This window comes from Cynocephalus volans, chromosome 2 (genome assembly GCF_027409185.1).
Source record: "Cynocephalus volans isolate mCynVol1 chromosome 2, mCynVol1.pri, whole genome shotgun sequence".
Lineage (NCBI taxonomy): Eukaryota > Metazoa > Chordata > Mammalia > Dermoptera > Cynocephalidae > Cynocephalus > Cynocephalus volans.
The window spans coordinates 196,743,271-196,763,853 of record NC_084461.1 but is presented as its reverse complement, the minus strand read 5'-3'; the positions used below and the strand labels follow the sequence as shown (position 1 = coordinate 196,763,853).

The 20,583-nt window shown below is 40.2% G+C and overlaps 1 protein-coding gene and 1 pseudogene across 1 annotated transcript in view; one reads left to right on the top strand and one right to left on the bottom strand.

The window, feature by feature from the left end:
• Positions 1-20,338, bottom strand: part of RNF10 (ring finger protein 10) — a 32,344-nt gene extending 12,006 nt beyond the window's left edge. The window contains exons 1-6 of the mRNA XM_063088232.1: positions 20,090-20,338; positions 11,565-11,764; positions 6,050-6,249; positions 3,634-3,724; positions 2,158-2,342; positions 1,942-2,078 (exon numbers count right to left, since the gene is read on the bottom strand). Of these exons, the coding sequence (XP_062944302.1) occupies positions 1,942-2,078; positions 2,158-2,342; positions 3,634-3,724; positions 6,050-6,249; positions 11,565-11,764; positions 20,090-20,246 (970 nt within the window). The 5' untranslated portion in view covers positions 20,247-20,338. The remainder of the gene's footprint in view (positions 1-1,941; positions 2,079-2,157; positions 2,343-3,633; positions 3,725-6,049; positions 6,250-11,564; positions 11,765-20,089) is intronic.
• LOC134369501 (ATP synthase F(0) complex subunit C2, mitochondrial-like) lies at positions 3,830-4,805 on the top strand (annotated as a pseudogene).
• Positions 20,339-20,583: the final 245 nt, after the last annotated feature.

Below are 20,583 nucleotides of genomic sequence, written 5' to 3'. Positions count from 1 at the left end.
TTTCATTAAAAAAAAATCTTAAAATAAGGTTTATAACTCTGACCCAATAATACAAGAAATCTAAGAAAATCAGAGATGCAGTCAAAAATTTAGTCACAGTGTTTAACTACAGTATGTAACATCAGAAAAGCTTAAACCAAACATTAAGTCCAACAATAAAGAAATGTTTAACTACATGGTGGTATATTCATTAAAGAGAATTTTGTGGACACTAAACGGTTTTCTAAGAAAGGGGCAATTAGTGACATGGAGAAATACCTATGTACCATGAACAAAGCAGATGCCAGTCTAGCAAATCTAATCCCAATCTCACACATGGATAGAAAAAAAATCTACAGTTAACATTTTGGAGCACTTTTGTGTAAAAGGATTATCAATGGTTTATTTCCTTTCCTTCCCTCCCCCATATTTTCTGTACTTTTTAAAAAGTTCAAAACAAAACAAAAAAAGTTGAAAACGTTATCTTGAGACCTCCCCTGAAATGCCCTATATGTTTTCCCATCCTCCCATTCTTGTCCCTGCTCAGAGAGAACCATTTACAAATTGGGGTTTTTTTTCCACAGTAGTCTTTATAATTAAATTGATACCCAATTATATAATGTAGAGTAAAAGAAGAAATTTCAAAAAATTGGAATGTAGAAATTCAATTTGTAAAAAACATCAGAATCAGACCATTTACAAATTTGAATACATATCCTTCAAACCTTTTTCTATACATTTATATGCCCAAGTTCATAAAGAAATAAAGGTTTTTCCATAAATGATGAACTGCACATCTTGTTCTGCAGCTTTTTTTCCATTCAGTGTGTTTTAATCTTTCAAAACGTTAACACAGATACATCTACTCCATTCTTACTTTCTGTATAGTGTTCTACAGTATGATGTACTGTAATAACTAAGTCCCTTGCCTTGTATGACATTTAGGTTATTGACAATTTCTCACTCCTTACATATTGTAACAAAAAATCCTTATTCATGTGCCTCGGTAGAAATTTTTTATATTTAAGTAGAAATTATGTTTTTATATTTAAATATAAAGGCTGTTCATATTTTAAATACCGCCAAAATACCCTCCCAAAAGGCTGTATCGATTTACACTCCCACCAAGAACAAGGGTACTCATTTGCTCAACTCCTGCCAAAACTCAGTGTTCCCAATGTCTTTTGTAAGGCGGAGTGCCAATTTGATGGGCATTTTGATTTGTATTTGCATAACTCTCAGCCAAGTTAAATCTCTGTAGATATTTGGAGGTTATTCTGATTTCCTTTACTAGGAAATGTTTTGTCATGTGCTTATTAGCCCATTCTTCCACTAGGTAGTTAATCCAATTTATAGAACATCTAAATGTTCTGGACATTAATCTTTAGTTTTAAATGTGTAAATCTTCCCGTGGTTTACCACCTGTCAACTTTAAGGAATTTTGTCAGACATAAGTTTTTCTTTTTTTTTTTTTTTTTTAAAGATGACCGGTAAGGGGATCTTAACCCTTGACTTGGTGTTGTGAGCACCACGCTCAGCCAGTGAGCGAACCGGCCATCCGTATATGGGATCCGAACCCGGGGCCTTGGTGTTATCAGCACCGCACTCTCCCGAGTGAGCCACGGGCCAGCCCAGACATAAGTTTCTTTCTTATAAAATCAAATTTATCAATCTCTTCTTTTATAGCATCTATGGTTTCAGCCTGGTTCAAAAATCCACTCATACCTGAGGATTTATAAAGATATTATCTGCATCTACATATAAATAATTGAACCAAACATGAAACCAAGAGTTAAACCACTCTCTGCAAACTCCACGCTAACCTACTGGAATCCTATGACTTATCTGGACATGCTAGAAGTGGTTTGCCCAAAGGCTAAATTTCTGACACTAAAAAGATATATTCAATAGCCTTATAGGGTACACCCAGAATTATATGTCACCAAAATTAACAGAACTCACCTCCTAGCTGAATGGGATGGTTTACATTCATCCATTTGGATTTGGGCAAGGCCACCAACACCCCTTTCTCCCTCTTCATCAGCTGCATAGTAATGGTATCCCCAACAACATACTGATGTGACTCTGTGGCAACAACACTGTAACATGGACGTTTAGATGTAGCAGAGCAAGGAGTTAGCACACTGGGGTCTAATCTAGAAATTGTCTCAATCTCACCTCTTGAGATCCTTCTTATGCACAGAACTGTAACAGATGGGACATTTACTCCAGGTTTTCTCACTCAGTGAAAGATAGTGCAGGATGCATGCCCAGCAGAAGATGTGTCCACAACGGGTTATCTTGGCTGCAGTAGGTGGATAGAGGCATATAGGGCAAGATGGCACTTCATGGCTACAAATGCGCTGAAACAAAATGCCACCACAAGTTTTACTGCTTTCAGTATTGACCTAGAGATTGTCAAAGTTAAAGCTTCTCCTCTCCCATCCCCATCCCTGTACCTCTCTACTCAACACATTTTCATAAAATCGTTTAACAATGCAAGTATCCATATGACATAGCATTTTAAGCAAATCATTAAGAAAACCATAATAATGATTTAACATAAGAAAACAAATATATAACAGGTATTTCGGGCGTTTCTACATTAAAGGAATGAGAATCACTATATGATCCTCTTTACAAAAAAGATTTAACATGTAAGCATACATAAAGGCATAAAAAGGGTCTAGAAGTAATCTCGCAGTAATTTCCAACACAGGAGTTAATGAGACTTTTGCTTTATGTTTTTGGGGGGACGTGGGGGGGCAGCTGGCCAGCACTGGGAGCTGAACCCCTGACCTTGGTATTACAAAGGCCATGCTCTAACCAACTAAGCTAACTAGACAGCCCTTCCATGAATTTTTTTTTTTTTTTTTTTTTGGCAACTGGCTGGTATATGGATCTGAACCCGTAACTTTGGTGTTATAAGGCTGCGCTCTAACCAACTCAGCCAACTGGTCAGCTCCCTATGTTTTTTTAACCAATGTACATAAAATTAAGTTTTATAAGCCTTCTATGTCATTCTCAGATGCTTTTATGAATTTTCACAGTAATGGGAACCCAAGCTTTGGGGTCAAAAACCCCTGTTCGTCAAAAAGAAAAGTGCCTGTCATTTTTAAAGTATTCTGTATCAGACACCCTATTAAGATCAGCAAAGGGATACCTAGAATTCATAACTTCAGTAGAAAACAAATGCAGCTATAGCTTCGACAGAAGGTACAGCTGTGTAGCTCATTCACCTGCCACAAGGCTGAGGCCTAATTTGATACTGATCACTATAAATGATTGGCAATGAAGCAAGGTACATGTAATGAGCCCGCCCCAGATGAGATGGGTAAGCAGAGTCCCTCAGAGCCCCTAGCTACTACTTCACAGGTGAGGAGCTGGTAGATAGAACCTCTTATATACCTTCAGATCAGAGCTTTCTACATCCCATCCCTGCAGACCAATGCCAATTAGTCACAAAATGAACTCCAGGAGACACCAGGGACTGACCTTTGGGAAATGTCTACAATAAGGCCAGGCAGAAAAGCGCATCAGCAGTAAACATAATTTTCATAAAAAGATCTTAAAATAAGGTTTATAACTCTGACCCATTTCTTTAGTTCTCTCTCCTACTAACGGCTTATAGGTTTGGCTGAGCCATTTACTCACCACTTGTTCCACAAAGTCCCAATTGACTAAGGTATCAGGATCAGCAAAATGAGCTGTGTAGTCTTGGTCTTCAGACACCACAAATTGGCAGCTAGAAACGGGGAGGAAGACAGGTAAAAGACAGACTATCAGAATCCACCAACAAGCCCTCAGCAGTCATCATCTCTTCACACAGATCAAATGCAAGCCACTAGCCATGGTTTGTGAAACACTGTACCAGGACTTCAGCCTCAGTTCTGAGCCCTGGCTTTAGAAGGAATCCAAGGACTCCGTGGGTAGAAGTCTAAATCCATGAACTGTTTCTTCTGCTTCCAGGCTCAGTCAAGTTCCCTATAAGCCTCCCTTGAACTAAAACGAACCCAAACAGTGGCTCCATCAACCACAGTAGGCCAGATTTCCTCCCTCACCCCTCAGAATCTCAGAAAATGGCAAGTCTTCATGACAGCAGAAAAGATGTTGTTGATCATTTACAGACCAGTTTATATAAAGTACAAAATGGTTACTTCAGTCTAGATCCAAGGTCAAATCTTACATTATGACAAATGCCAAACAAAAGGAAACAAAAGGGAATCAGTACTTGAACAAATGTATGCCAAGCACTTCAAATTGTCATTCAATTTCTGGCTGGCCAATTAGTTCAGGTGGTTACAGCACCGCCTTGTAACACCAAGGTCAACGGTTCAGATCACTGAACTGGCTGGCTGCCAAAAAAAAAAAAAAAATTCTTCTGTATTCTCTGCACTGGGAACAGCTCTCCTGCCAAAGCCACTCACCCCCTGAAAGTGCATGCCTGCTCCAAGTTTGTCTCCACTGCTGAGCTGACCCACTGTCTACAGTGGTGCTGAAACGACCAAGACACTGACAGATGAGAGCTTCAGCAGCTTGGCAGTCCCTTGTCCCCTGACTTCACCTGTCCCTAGTCATAGCTCCAAACCAGTGCCATTTCAAGGGACATCAACGCAACAGCCAAGTTCGATGGGGCTGCCACAGTTGGGGTGGCTGGCTCTGGAGCTAGAATTGGGACTATGCTTGGGAGTCTCATCATTGGTTATGTCAGGAAACATTCTCTGAAGCAACAGCTCTTTTTCTACACCATTCTGGGCTTTGTCCTTTTGGAAGCAATGAAACTCTTTTGGCTAATAGTGGCCTTTCTCATCCTTTTCACCATGTAAAGGAGCTGTCTACACTTCCCATAGTTCTTTCTCCCGTATCTTGTCTGCCCTGTATGTTCCTTTTATACCTCCCCATGGGAAAAGTGTTGGCTCACGGCTCGACAGAGGGAAGAAAAGTACTGTATTAACAAGAAAAAAAAAAAAAAAAAAAAAAAAAAGAAAAAGAAATTTCTTTTTTATAGCGGAGGTGAATCTCAAAGTGGTTAAGGAAAAAAAAAAAATCAAAGTGGTTAAGTAAATTATCCAAGGTCAAAGGCCAAAACAAGATTTAAATCTGGGTCCAATTCTAAACACTTTCTACATCATCAATACTAAAGACATTTATTTAAGCATTGAAGTTGGCACATCCATGGATTCAACCAACTATAGATGAGAAATATTCAAAAAAAAAATACTAAAAATACAAATTAAACAAGTATAACAACTATTTAAATAGCATTTACACTGCATTAGGTATTACAAGTAATTTAGAGATTAAAGTATACAGGAGGATGTGCGTAGGTCATATGCAAATACAGTTGTCCCTTGGTATCCACTTGGGGAATTGGTTCCAGGACCTCCCTTGAGTACTAAAATTCATGGATGCTCAAGTCCCTGATATAAAATAGTCCAGTACTGGTAGGTGGAGGGGGGGGATGAAAACAAAATAAAGTAGTCCAGTATTTTGCATATAATCTACGCATATCTTCATGTATACTTTAATCTCTAAATTACTTAAAATACCTAGTACAACGTAAAAGCTATGTAAACAGCTGTTATACTGTTTTTTTTTTTTTTTTTTTTTTTAGGAAATAACAAGAAAAAAAAAAGTCTGTAAATGCTCCATAGAAACGTGATTTTCTTCCCCTGAATATCTTCCATCTGCAGTTGGTCGAATCCACAAATACGGAACCCATGGATATAGAGGGCTAAATGCACTGTTATTTTATATGAGGGATTTGAGCATCTGTGGATTTTGGTGTCTGCAACGGTCCTGAAAACAATCCCCTGTGGATACCAAGGGATGATGACTGTATACTCTTTAAAGTACCAAGAACATCCACTTGGAAAGTGGGTGAAAGAAAGATTAGAGATGTGATAGCCTTTAGTGCTGAGGAAAGAGAAGAGAAGGAAAAGAGAAAAAGAACCAGATCAATTCCCTTTCTACCTCTATCCCATGGTAGTTTCAAGGAAGCCTCCTCACGGCACCACAACTACCCAGACAGACTCAATTTCACTTTCCTCTTAGGAGCAGTAGTACTTACTTGGCCTGTAAAAAGAGTTCCTTATTAAAAGGCTTATGCCCCCACTTGTTCCTTTTTCCCCAGCTACCATGTCCACTGCCTTCAAAGTGACCCGCCTGGCCACGGGGTTCAAAAGTAAAATTCAACAAGTGGTTCAGGTTGATCTTCTTAGGACCAGAGAATTGGGCAGGGCTAAACTCTGCCCGTTGAGCCTCTGCTACCTAGAGAAAATAAGAGAGAATCAGGATGACACCTACTGATTTACAGCAGAAACACACACCAGCACAACCTCTCCTTTTACACAGTTTAAAATATTAATAAAACACAGGCCTAAAGCAAACAATCTTCCTAGAAGATGGTAATGCAAAAGTCTACCCAAGACCTGGATGACAGTAAAGAGGGGAAAAAGATCCTTTAACATACCACTACGTAAAATGTTTAGTGGCAATTAACCATCAAATGACAAAACCCAGCATGAACTCTTCTAGCTATCTTGAAGCACAGATTTATTGATTGGATTAACCTTTTGACAGTCCCACAGGGCTCCTACACCTTTGCTCTTGTTAGTTACCTGTTCTTTCGTTTGTTTCTGGCAAAGTGAGTCTGTGGAGCCACACTCCAGAGGTGGCTTGCAGGTAGCTGCTAACTGCCATAGACTTCTGGATCCTGCCAGAGACCTCCTGTCTAAGACACACTGCTATTTGTTGTTAAAGCAGACAGAATTAGAACATGTAGGCAGACTAGCTCTGTGTCCAGAAATAAATCCAGTCAGCAGATTCAGAAACAGTTTAGAAAGTGGCAAGAAACCATATGAGAAATACCACTGCACACAAAGATGGAAGAAATCACATCAGGGTATATTTCAGTCCTCTTAACATTCCCAAATTTAAGCGGTACACATACGTGCTATAAGTCAGCTAGCGGCATTTCCCAACCCCACTTTCTCTATTAATGTTATAAACACTTTGCCATGTCACTAAATATTAGTATACAGTCACTTTAAATGGCTACATATCATTACATCACATGGGTGTACCATATTTTAATGCTCTATTGTATGGAACAGATTATTCATAGCTTTTCCACTGTAACAAAATAATGTTGTGATAAACACATTTTGGGATAGATCTTTGTGTACAAATATGTAGGCACCTATAATTATTTCTTTTGCAAATATAGGAAAAATTATTGGGTCAAACGAAATGCAAATTTAAGGCCTTTATTGTTTAGTCAAATTTAGAGATTTTGGGGCCGGCCCGTGGCTCACTCGGTAGAGTGCGGTGCTGATAGCGCCAAGGCCCCGGGTTCGGATCCCATATACGGATGGCCGGTTCGCTCACTGGCTGAGCGTGGTGCCGACAACACCAAGTCAAGGGTTAAGATCCCCTTACCGGTCATCTTTTGAAAAAAAAAAAAAAAAAAAAAATTTAGAGATTTTTAGTAAGCAGCAGTTGCACATACAAAGGTACTTCCAAAAGTTCATGGCAAGACTCATTATCTTTAAATTATATTTTTCCACAAGCTTTCTGAAGTATCCTCACATGATGTAGCGATTGAATTGTTCCCCCAAAACTCCCTGAAGTTTGAATTGTATTCCCCAAGTTTTATCTATTAGAAACTTAGCCCCCACTGTGACTGATAAGAGGGTGGGAAATCCTATTATGATAATTGAAAGGTGGAGCCTTGAAGAGGTAATTGGATTGTAGGACCGTGCAGTATCAAAAATGGTGGTCAGGGATGTGGTTCTGAGAGCTTTAAAAGAAGAAGAGAGTCAGTCAATCTCAGTCTGTCTGTCTGGGTCTCTCTCTCTCTCTGCTTCCACCCTCTTGCAATGTGAGACCCGAGTCACTGTCACCACCACCAGATGGACTTTGGACTTCCCAGCCTCAGAAACTGTAAGCAATAAATTCCATTTTCTTTATAAATTACCCAGTTCCAAGTTTTTTGTTGTAAGCAACATAAACGGACTAATACACAAAGTGAAGAATCTAAAGAATACAAAAAGGGATATAGTAAAATGTACCTCCTATTCCAGAGGCAATGCATATACCCTCTGAGATATTCTATGCATATAGAATCATGGTATACGAACTTTAAAAATAAATACCAGTGGCATACCATACAGTTAGATAACTTCCTTTTATCTTGCAGATAACCCCACATTCTATTTATGTAAGTCACAAGAAGCCCAAGACTTCCAGGCCATCCCTTATCTCTCATTTCCTAGACTCTCATCTCTGTATGGCTCTGATCTCCCCCAATCAAGATAGTCTTCCAACCCCAGTTCTTTAAACTTAGATCTAAGAGTTTGTGCTCAGTCAACAGAATCCCCCACATTCTCGGCCTTCTATCTTCATCTTGTTGTCCTAGCTGGCCCACTGCCACTCTCTACGACACCTCCCATAATTCCTGATTATCCTTCCCACAGGCTGACCTCTCAGTCCCTTGACCTCTCCTCTTCCAATTAGCTTGTCCCCCACTCTATCTCAGCCACCCACTCCTATGGGTGTACCTTCTAGAGCTGTGCTGTCCAATACAGCAACCACTAGCTACATGTGGCCACTGAGCACTTGAAATGTGGCCTGTGCCACATGGTAAAATTATATTTTATATATATTGTGTTAAATATGTTAAAATTAATTTTGCTTGTTTCTTTTTTACTTTTTAACATGGGAACAAGAAAACTTTAAATTACATATGTGGGCCAGTTAGCTCAGTTGGTTAGTGTGTGGTACTGATAACACTAAAGTCCAGAGTTTGATCCCTATACCAGCCAGCCACCAACAAAATAATAAAACAATGTGATGTGGCCTGCTTTTCTATTACGCAGCACTGCTCTATGGTCTAGACCATGCTGGTTAACCACCGCACCTCTTCCCACCATCTTAATTCTGAACATCCTCCTGTCCAACCAGGAATTGACTCTTTTCCCAGGTTTAGTCCTGATGCCAACAATTCTTTACCCCCACTAGGATCTCCAAACCAGTAATCCAACATCCCCCAAATTTCCTTTCCTTATTTGGCTTGGATCCTGTGATCCATTGTCCCCTTCTGTCTGCTACAGTCACCTGGAAAAACCTTTTGTCTATTCCACACCAGCCCCAGAGCAGTTAAACATGGTTGAAGAACACAACCACACCCAACCAGTCTCACTGAAGTAGACCTTCATACTTTATGACCCTTATGACTGTCATACTACAATCCCATTATGCTTCTACAGTCCTTTCACTCCTTCACTCTCCCAGACAACTCCTTTGTTCCTCAAGCTTCCAAACTTCTTCTCTCAGCTCAGCTTATATATTTCACTGAGAAAATAAGGACAATCAGAAAAAACTCCACGATAAAGAAAAAGCGATAAAGAAAAAAACTCCAATATCTTACCAAGTCTTCCTCTTGTTACTATGGATGAACTGGCAAAACTCCTATCTAAGCCAACTCCTCCACTTCTGCACTAGATCTCAAGAACTCAAGGACACTATTCAGCAATTCTCTCCCTTTCCCTGGCATCACTTTTTCTGTCACCAGACCCATCCCATTAGGAGAGACACATTTCCCTAATCTTAAAATCCCTCTTCACCTGACATTCTCCTCAAGCTATTGCCTTACCTCTCTGCTCCCCTTTAGAGAAAGCCACTAGAAAGCACCATCTATACATACTGTTTCTTCCACCCAAACCTCCTATTCTCTCTTGAATCTATGTCGCCCAGGTTTTTGCTCTCACCACTCTATCAAAGCAACTCAAGACCAGTGACTTACCATCGTATTTTCAAATCTAATGGTTAATTTTCAGTCCTATTCTTACTCAGCCTGTCAGCAGCACTTGACAAAACTGATCACTTTCTCCAATTTGCTTTCAGTTCTCTTCTTCCCTCACCAACCATTCCTGCTCTGGCTCTTTTGCTGGTTCCCTGGCACCCTGACTCAGGGCTCAGTCTTTGAACCTTGTCCCTTTTTGCAACCCTCACTCCTTAATGATCTATCTCAATTAGTTCCATAGCCTTAAACACCAACTGTATGCTTACAACTCTCTAGCCTGAGTCTCCTCCTTGAACTACAGATTCATAGTTAATCGCCTAAATGCAAATATAACATTTCCAAAATGAAGTTATCTCTAACCCCAGCCCCTCCCCTCCCCTCCAAAAACCCTGTACTCCTCTTGAAATCTTCCCCATTCCAGCAAAAGGAATGTGAATTGGGCTCATGTCAAAAATATTACTCATTCTTTTCTTTGCTCAGACCCCACACCTAACAAGTCAAAACATCTTGCTGGCTCTACCCTCAAATAATAATCCAAATCTGACCACCTCTCACTACCCTCACCAAGAATATCTTTATGACCTTCTAACCAGCCCCCTGCTTCCTTCCACTCTCCCCTTTAAAACTCCAAGTCAGATTCTACTGTACTTCTCTTTCTTAAAATCTTCAATGGCTTCCCATCTCTGTTAACAACAGCCAAAGTCCTTCAAGGCCCCACATAATCTGATCTCTCTTTCCAAGTCTTTGCATTTATTTCCTATCTCTCCTCCACCCATGGCAGCCTACTTGCTTTACCTCAAATATAAAAAGCACACTACCACCTCCAGTCCCTCATACCTGCTACGCCTTCTAGCTAATACACTCTTTCTCCAAACCATATGCTCCCTTGCTTCATCCAGGTCTCTCTCAAAATCCACCTCTTCAAAGTTTAAGCTTTCTTTATCCGTCTTCTAAAACTGTACTCCTTTTTACTCTCTACCTCCCTCAGTCTACATTTCTTTTAATTCAATAAGCTCTTATCAGACTTATTATATATTAGTTTGTCTCTCTAAACTAGAATATAAGCTCCTGAAGAACAATGTTTGATTCAATGTGTTGTACTCCAAACTCCTAAATGGTATTTGGTGCATAGTGAAAAGTAAATTTTTGGCGAATGAATGAATCCTTCCATGAGTATAACCATTAAATCCGTCTTTTTCTATAATGGTTACATAGCATGGAACATTCAAATGGCAGGATAATTTATTTAGCCAGTCTTTTACTGATGGGTGTTTAGGTTATATCCTAAATTTTGCAACTACAAACATGGCAGTGAACACCCTTGGACGTAAATAAGTCTTAATGCACTTATAGAAGCATATCTAAAAAACTTCTAAAAGTGGAATATCTGAGAGTAAGGATAACTTTGCACTTGATATTCTGCCGGCCACTTGATAGGACAAAAATCATTAATGTCATTTTATTACCTAAATATTCCAAAGTGTACCTATAACTCAAGAGTGATAATAAAAGGACTATACAAATTAAGGCACCCCAAATTTGCCATAATTTCTCACAATCCATAATTACAATGTCTTCTTCCTCCAAGGAAATTTTCAAGCCTTCAGAGGAAGAAAGGAGGCAAAGTTCCAAACCTAGTTAATACTCAATTACTCAAGACTCCTTTGGTTATCTATTCTCCTACCTCTTGATCCCTTCCTCAACTACTGATAGACTGGGGAGGGGGGGAATCAGATCTCATGCTTCTTAGTTTTAGAAAGGACAGTCTCAACTTACATACCTCATCTCGTCTTCCACCATTAAAAGAGGAGCTAAAGAGTTTGCTGCTGCTGCCGCCACCCCTTTGAGGAGGCATCTTATTAAAAGTTTTGCTTTTCTGTGAATTGGAGCGACGGGACTGGTTGCTAAAATTTTCATTTTTGGGGTAGGAAGGTTCACGTTTGCGATTATAACGCTTGGATCCACTTGAGTTCTTTCCATCTGAAAGCAAGAAACACAAAAGAATTACTAATACATAAACTTGGCCAATTGCTCTCCACCTCCCATCAATATTGGGTTTAAACAAGGGTAAATGACTTCCACCACCTCCAAGAAATCTGGATTTGGGCCAGAGTATTAGTGCTTTGAGCGAGATAATAGACAGTAAAATGGGGTTTTTTGGGAAATGTTGAAAACTAAGGGGTTCTTCCCTCAGGACAAATAAGAGTATAGATCAAACCACACAGATTCTCAGTTCACAATCTCTCTTTTTTACAGAGCTTTTAACCACTGCTCTTGTCAAAGTCAATCTAGGAAAAGTAACAGGAAAGGGAACAGCCATTCTTTGTTAGGGAAAAGTATTTTATCTGGAGGCAGGGCAGAAGATATTATTCCCTTTTAAATTACTATAGCATAGCCAGATTCTATACTACAAGGTGTTGGCCCAGGCCTTAGCATATATATTCAAGAAGCATAAAAGCAAAACAATGTTTACATATATTCTAGAGGCCAAACTAAGAAGATACTAAATTGACAGAACAAAAGTTGAACTCTAAGAGCATATTAGATCAGCTTGAATTATATCTTTTTAAAAAATGTTTCTTATTTTTCCTCCAATGTTAAGAGTACATGCTCAATTTTGAAAATATGGGATAGTTTAAAGTTGCCAATATCCACAGAACATCAACCTATTAATAGTGTTTTTAGGCCGGCCCGTGGCTCACTCGGTAGAGTGCGGTGCTGATAACACCAAGGCCACGGGTTCGGATCCTATATACAGATGGCCGGTTTGCTCACTGGCTGAGCGTGGTGCTGACAACACCAAGCCAAGGGTTGAGATCCCCTTACCAGTCATCTTTAAAAAAAAAATAATAATAATAATGTTTAATTTCCTTTTATTCTTCATTTTATACACTTGCCACATGTCTTATATAAAATGAAAAGCATACAAAATATACTGTTTTCTACTTATAACTCCATAAGCATTTTCATACATCCCTAGTCTTCAAAAGCATGATTAATGGCTATACTGTTGTCCACCATATACTTATAACATAATATTACAAATCAACTGTTTTACACGCAGGTAGCTTCTAATTTTCTTCTAGTTTAATATAATAGTTTTGGGAGCCTCTTCACATAGAGGCCTGTATGATTAATTATGTCAAATTCTCAAAGTGGAGTTAGCAGATAAAGTATAATCATTAAAGCCTTTTCCACATTCTCAAGTTGCTTTCTAGAACTGTTATGCCAATATATTTGTATTCCAACAACATTATAAGAGATAATGTCTAGAGTTCACCACACTCTTCCTAATACTGAGTTGAATAAACTTCGCTCAACTGAAAGGTCAAAATGGTTTCTCATTTCAAATCTTCATTTCTTTGATTTCTTTGATAACTAGCAACAAATAACTTGGTTCAGTCTGCTGACCACTTGTATTTTGTGTAAAGAGATTGCTTGTATTCTTTGCCCCATTTTTTCTACTGGGGAGCTGAACCGCATGGATTTCTTTTTGTCCCAAATTTAACACAGAACCCTGACCAAACACATTTAACTCATGCCAAAGTTTGTCAGCTTAAAATAAATAAATAAAAGAGATCCACAAAGGTGAGTATGCGAGAGTGTGAACTATCTGTACTTTTTGTTCAATTTCTCTATAAACCTAAAACTGCTTAAAGTCTATTACTTAGAAGAAAAAGAGGTCCCCCCAAATAGTCTTTGACCGAAAAAGAGACTCATTTATCTTGCTTGTCCCTTTGCTCACTCCATGTTGTCCTATTACAATATGGAAATCTGACCAAGTCTGCATATTAATTTAATGGCTTTAAAAGCAAAAACTTAGAAAGAAAGATGGGGGATTTTAATGAAGAAATCTATTAGGGTTACCCTTCAAACTTTATGGGGATGGTAGTGATGGTTTACAAATTTAAGGGATTCCAGCATGAGCCTCAGAAACTACAAAATTGGATTCCCCCCCCCAAATATAGCTTAATCTTGTTTATGTCAAAAATATATAAAAGAAATATGTTTGGAAAGGAAATAACACCAGGCTGTCAATGAAAGTTACCTTTGGGAAACAGAGCTGTTCACTTTTATCACATATAGTAGTTCTCAATCCTACCACTTCATAAGAATTACTCAAATGAGTTTTTAAGGGATTCCTGTGCTCAGGCCTCACCCTTTAAGATTCTGACTTAAGTACAGAGAATTACCTGAGTAATTTTAAAAACTTAGAAGAAATTATTTCCAGACAAGTAAGATCACCAGCTTATCTTACAGCAGACTAAATAAATTCAAGGTGAAGCAAAGAGAAAAGGAAAAATGAGTTAATAAAGCAGAATCCAAATTTCAAAAGCAACCATTCACATTCATAGCTTGTCAACCTCATGGGATGAATGAGAGATATGCCACCCTCTCCAAACCTGACAGACACAGCCAGGCTAGGTTCACTCCTGCCAGTTATCCTTAAATCCCAGTTAGGCACAGTGACCACAGTTTAATCTGAAGTTAAAATTTAAAAACTAGAATTTTACCTACTACTTCAGTTAGCAACAGTTAGTGTCAAACATAGTACCAGTGTTAATTACAAAGTGAAGTTTCAGATCTTATAAAATTTTGCCTCGCCCTCAACCCATGGAATTAATTTATAATAAGATTTCAAATAAATTTAAAATTCAGGGGACACAGAATCCCAGCTAACTCTTCACCAGTGAAGAATAACCTGTCACATTTTCCTGCTTTGCTTCCCTAACCCTATTCCTCATCACCTAGTAAGAATTAATGAAGTCTTATAAGGATAGGTACATAAAGAAAACACATATTCCCCAAACCTCATTACCCAAGACTGCTTCAGATGACCCTGGTTTCAACCCTGACTGTTGCTTTCAAGACAGGCACCTCATGGTTTGCAAAGATTTAGGTAAAGCCAGATTCTACACTGCAAGAGCATAAGAAAGTACGTTGGCACTCAGCAAAAGGGCTGTTTTCATTTCTTCACTTATTACCACACTGGCAAGGAAAACAATTTCATAATGCTTACAGAACTGCTCTCTCATGGACAGTGAACTGCTCATTTCTAAAACAAATTACAACTGTACTTACACAAGGATTCATGTTTTAGTTGCTAAAGTCAACTCCCTTCTCTTGTCTTCCACCTACTAAGGGTATGCAATCAGACATCTTAAAGTGAGAAAGTGTCTCTTATCTCTAGGCCCAGGCAATAGGCAGCTCAAGATTGAAGGTACTATCAGGCCTGGGACCTGGAGATAAAATTCAGAGCACTATTTTTGAGGTGTTTCACAGACAAACTGCCAGAATATATATGTGAATAAGGGGTAGAATTCGTCCTCTTTTTTTTTTCTTTTGGGTAGCTGGCTTGTATGGGGATCTGAACCCATGACCCCATCCTCCTTTTTCTGATAGCATAATGTACTTTAGATTTTGGAAAACAGACAAAAATGTCAAGTTCCTATGAGAAACATATTCCATATTTTAAATCTCAGAATGGTGGTTCTCAATTCTGACTACACACCAGAATCACTTGCACAGACTTTTAAAATTATGGATACCCAGGACCCAAGGGCCCAATCCAGACTTAAATGAATCAGAAAAAGTGGCTATGAAAAGGCCCCACACATTCCTATTTAAAAAAAAAAAAAAAAAAGGTCCTCGGGAGATTCTTATGCACAGCCAGAGCTGAGAACTGCCAAGAACTGCTATCAAGACACATTCCAAAATAGACAAGATTAGTTAAATGGCTCAAATCCAGAACTCAGGATCCTAGAGTCAACAAATAAGAGACAAAAACTTAATTCAACATCTCATTTGTTACACATTTCCCTAATGGAAAGGTCACTACAAGTACCAGGAGGCATATCTCAGTCTCTTCCCATTACCAAATTAAAGGCCATTAAGTTTTTCACAGTTAAGTTATTTGCCATCATCAACATTTCTAGCTGTAGTTCTGACAAGTGACACAGCCTTGAGATCAGAATACCAGCCAGAAAGTTTCTGCTGCTGATTCATGCTGTAATCACAAGCAAGTTGCTTACCCATCGTCCAGAGTGGTTGACAAGCACTTCCAGAGAGGCAACATATGGCCTCACTACAGAATCTACTGACAACAAATTGAATCCAGCTGAATTAGTAATACTGAATGAAAAGAAGAGAGAGGCGATATCAGGAACGATGCACATGCCAGTAAGTTACCTTCTTGCTAAGTAAGTTTATTATACAAAGTATACTTCTAAATACCACCTAGGACTTCATGAGAATTTACTTGGAGAAATCACTCTAACACCTCTAAGCCTCGGTTTTCTTGTCTGTAGACTACGGCTAACGCTATACTGTCCCTTCCTCACAGAATCATGCAGATTAAAAGAGAAAAGGTCTGTAAAATGCCTACTATAGTGGCTGGCACATAGCTGCTATGATTTGAAAGCCTTATTATCAATAAACCCAAATCATTCCTGTCAAGAGCACCCACTAGACTTCCAACAAATCCATATAAACCAAGGACTCCAGCCAACAGGCCCTGAAATTCTTTTAACTTCTCTGAGTGGTTTTGCTGAAGGTTTCAAATCACCTCAATTTTCAAAGCCATTAAAACCTCCAGGTCCATTTAGAGGCATCTTCAAGGCAGTACCACTAACCTGGCTTCTGGTACCGGAATAACACAAGTGTCAGAACAGTGCTTCATACCACCAACCTCAAAATAACTGCTTTATAATACCTGACCTTCCTTTAACCCCCAAAGCAATACCATCTGCCCAGGAGGATGGGGTAAGAGCCTGGTTCTTGGCCAGAGTCAACTGTTTGTCCGTAACTACCCCACCCCCTCCCCCACCTCTCTCCTCTGGGCTATGTTCATGGGATATTCACTGTTCAACATTCTTAGAATGGCACCTTAGCCCTGCCGGAATGCAGCTATAGGAATATACCCAAGAAAAGGAATGTTATGTGAATGTCTGAAGCAATTAGTCAGAGCAAAGAAACTGTGATATGCCACCCTGGCAGGAAAGATTAAGAAAATCCCTGTAAGGGCTGGCCAGTTAGCTCAGTTGATTAGAGCACAGCCTTATAACACCAAGGTTAAGAGTTCGGATCCCTGGGCTGAGCCCGTGGCGCACTCGGGAGAGTGCTGCGCTGGGAGCGCGGCGACGCTCCCGCCGCGGGTTCGGATCCTATATAGGAATGGCCAGTGCACTCCCTGGCTGAGCGCCGGTCACGAAAAAAAAAAAAAAAAAGAGTTCGGATCCCTGTACCAGCCAGCCACCCCCCCCCCCAAAAAAAAAATCCAGTAGCCAAATTTACTTATTTCCTGTGTACAAATAAAGGGCAAACTGAATTAAGCCAGACACAGGAACATAGACTCAAATATACCAGTCACGTAGCCAGGAAACAAACAACCATTTATGACTTACACAGTTTAGAGACTAGAAACCAGCTTTTTTCTATGAGGTAGGAATGGGAGAGGAAAAAAAGGAAGTTAAATATTTAAATATTGAAGAACTCTCGTTCTTTTTACCTTGGCAAAAGAAAGGCAAGCTATGTCTTTTCACCTTACTCTTCCTGTTCTTCCTTCAACTCATTACTCTAAAATTCAAGAGATCTTTTCAACAATTTCCAGCGAAATCAAGTATATCAAGTGTTGAGTCAGCTTTTGAAACACTGCAGAAACCTTTTTATGGAAATATGCAGAACCTGAATCTGCGTTTTTGCTAGAGCAACCATCTCAAAGTCACTGTATCAGAGGTCCTTAATATCTGTTGTAGGAGCACAGGTCTTAGCTGTAATGTTAAGGCAGCATCTGCTACCATTCAGTTCAACTTAAAAAATTACCCAACATCTAGAGCTTCCCAATCTTTTAAGCCCTACCTACTCTACCTTTTAATTTGTTCCCAAATGCAAGCAGTGGATTATGCTTGGTGAGGAAATATGAATTTAGCTACAAGCCCATCCTTCCTTCCTAAGGGAATATACATAGCAGAAGCCAGAAGCAGGCACTGGCAAGGGCAAACATGGTTAAGTTTTCTAACAAACACATTAAACAAAAACTAATGCTACCTGAGGGCACACTTATGTATTTCATAAAACCTAACAAAAGGTCCTTTACATGAGTTTTCATTTCTTTACTCCAAAGTTTTCAATTAAAGTGAACAAGTGTTCTAGGTGCATTTTACAGTATTTAACTGCATTTTTAAAAAATCACTTTAAGAAGTCAGAATAAACCCAGAAATTAACATTTATTCTATACAAGTCTGTTTGAAATGCTAATAGTGACAAATATTTGCTCTGGTCAAACTACAACAGAATTCTGTATCATCCTTTCAGGTAACCAGTTAGTTCCACTAATCAACATATTCAAAGTCAAGGATGCAGGAGTGAAATGCCATAAATACTTTGGTTCTTTGTTGTTCTGTCTGTGTTGTTGCAAGCTTTCACCTACTGCTAGGGAACAAACTTTAGGCATTTTTTGTAGCTGACTCATGAACGTTTGTTAGCGGCTTAAAAAGGAGCCCCAGAAAAATTAGTTGAGAATTCAGGCAGTTGGAAAACCAAATCCTCAACATCTGGGAACATCTGGGAACACAGCGCAAAAGTAATTTATCAACTACCTTGAGAAATATTGACCACTCTAAACCTGTTCCAACACTGACCAAAAGGAATGGCTACCCTCTATCTTTAGAGGAATCTATGATAAAGCTGCACAAGTGCAGAACCTCAAAATTAGTCTACATACTACTTCCTGACGTCGCCTGAGAGTCCATTCTAATCCCTGCTTAGATACTTAAAGCATTCGTTTATTATGAGACAACTGGTCTCCACCTGAATTCCATAAGCAATCTCCAGAAGTCTTTACACACTAGGTAAACAAGTTTGCCATACCAAACAGCTAAACTCTGAACTCATGTCAGTAAGCCTTACAGTTTTTTAATCTTAAAGTTTTAAAGAAGATCTCCATATTTAGGGACTACAAATGTTTCCCTCTCTAGCACACACCCCAACTCTCAACAAAAACACCTTCCTATTACTGCTAATATAATTGAAATACAAAAGAGGCAGAGATTAGTACACAGGCTTTGAAGTAAAATGGAGAATGCTGGGCTCCAGACTCTGCCAATTTGTAACATCATACCCTCTCAGATTCTTTCTTTCAATATGAACAATTCTGCCTTGCTAGACAGGTTAGAGCATAGAGTAGTGATAATAGAAGTGAAAGTCTAGCCCAATACTTGGTGCATGATAAGCCCTCAATTAAGGGTAGCTATTATCATCATTTCTGTCATAATTTAATACTGAAAGACATGACTTCGGAAATGGCATAATCTTCCCTGCTAAAGGACATAGCCTAACACACAAAAACAGACATAATGTGTATTTGGTGCATAACAGATGTCAGGTACACTTATAAATCTCTAGCTCATTTGTTTTTTAGGTTTATTGATTTAATTGTATTAGCTCCACCTTTACAGGTAAGGAAATTCAGACATTTAAGGCCTAGCAAGGGCCGGCGTGGCTCACTCGGGAGAGTGTGGTGCTGATAACACCAAGGCCACGGGTTCGGATCCATATAGGGATGGCTGGTTCACTCACTGGGTGAGCGTGGTGCTGACCACACCAAGTCAAGGGTTAAGATCCCATTACCGGTCATCTTTTTAAAAAAAAAAAAAAAAAAAAAAAAAGATCCCATTACCGGTCATCTTTAAAAAAAAAAAAAAAAGGCCTAGCAAACTGTGGGATCTAAAAAAAAAATTGAATCCAGAGTCTGCACTCTTAACCACTACACCACGCTGAACAAAGCCATTCAAGGATAAATCCTCTTCAACAGAGGAATAGATCTGGGGCCAGGTTATTAAACATGTGATCTGAGTTTGAAAAATCTTCGGGCCCCACCCTCCCCTATTTAAACTTGAACACTATCCAATGCTAATCCAACATTAAAAGGTAGAACAACTTAGTGGTTTTAGGAGCGTGGACTGATGAGTCAGACAAACCAGGTCTTGAGGCCTGCTGTGAGGCACATACTAGCTTGGACGACCTTACCCTTTCCGAACCTGTTTCCTCATCTGCAAAATGGGGATAAGAATAGCATCTACTTCACCGAGTTGTTCTGAGTATTAATGCAAGGATCCGCGTAAACCACTCAGTAGAGTGCTCATTAACTTTACCGTAAAATAATGGGAGCCACGGAAAAGTGGAGGTAGGAACTATAATAGAAAGCGTTGTTCGTCTCTGGGTGACCCAGCGGACTACAGAGCAAGGATCTCTCCCAAGCCGAAGGGGCAGTCGCCCCCCACCCCACTGCCGGAGGCCAGCCCTTACCGCTCTTAGGTTTAGATTCGCCGGCTGGCCCCGCCGACGCACAGCGGGGCGGCTGTTGCCCTTTGCTGCTGCCCGAAGAGGCGGATGAACTGGTGGAGCCGCTGTTCTTGTCCATGTCGGAGGCGGTGGCGGCGGCGTTGGGGGAGCTCTGCGGCATCAACGGGGGCCTCGGCGACGGCGGTCGGAGCGGAGCGGGCGCGGCGGGGACCCAGGCTCATGGCGTTCGGGGCCGGCGGGGGTCGGCGGCGACAGCGGTTCTCGGCCTTCATGGCGACATTTTTCCCTGTTTCCTTCCTCAGCTTCTCAAACTGGGAGGAGAAGCGACGGGCGGGGCTGTCGAGCCCAGCAGCGGCAGTGACCGAGAAAGAGGAAGAGGCCGGGGCGCGGGGTCCGGGCCGGGCCTGGCGGGGCGGAGGCTACGGGGGACAGGGAGGCGAGGGAGAGTGCGCGAGCCCCGCCGGCCGGCCGGACACGCTCTCCCGCCGCGGGGCAGG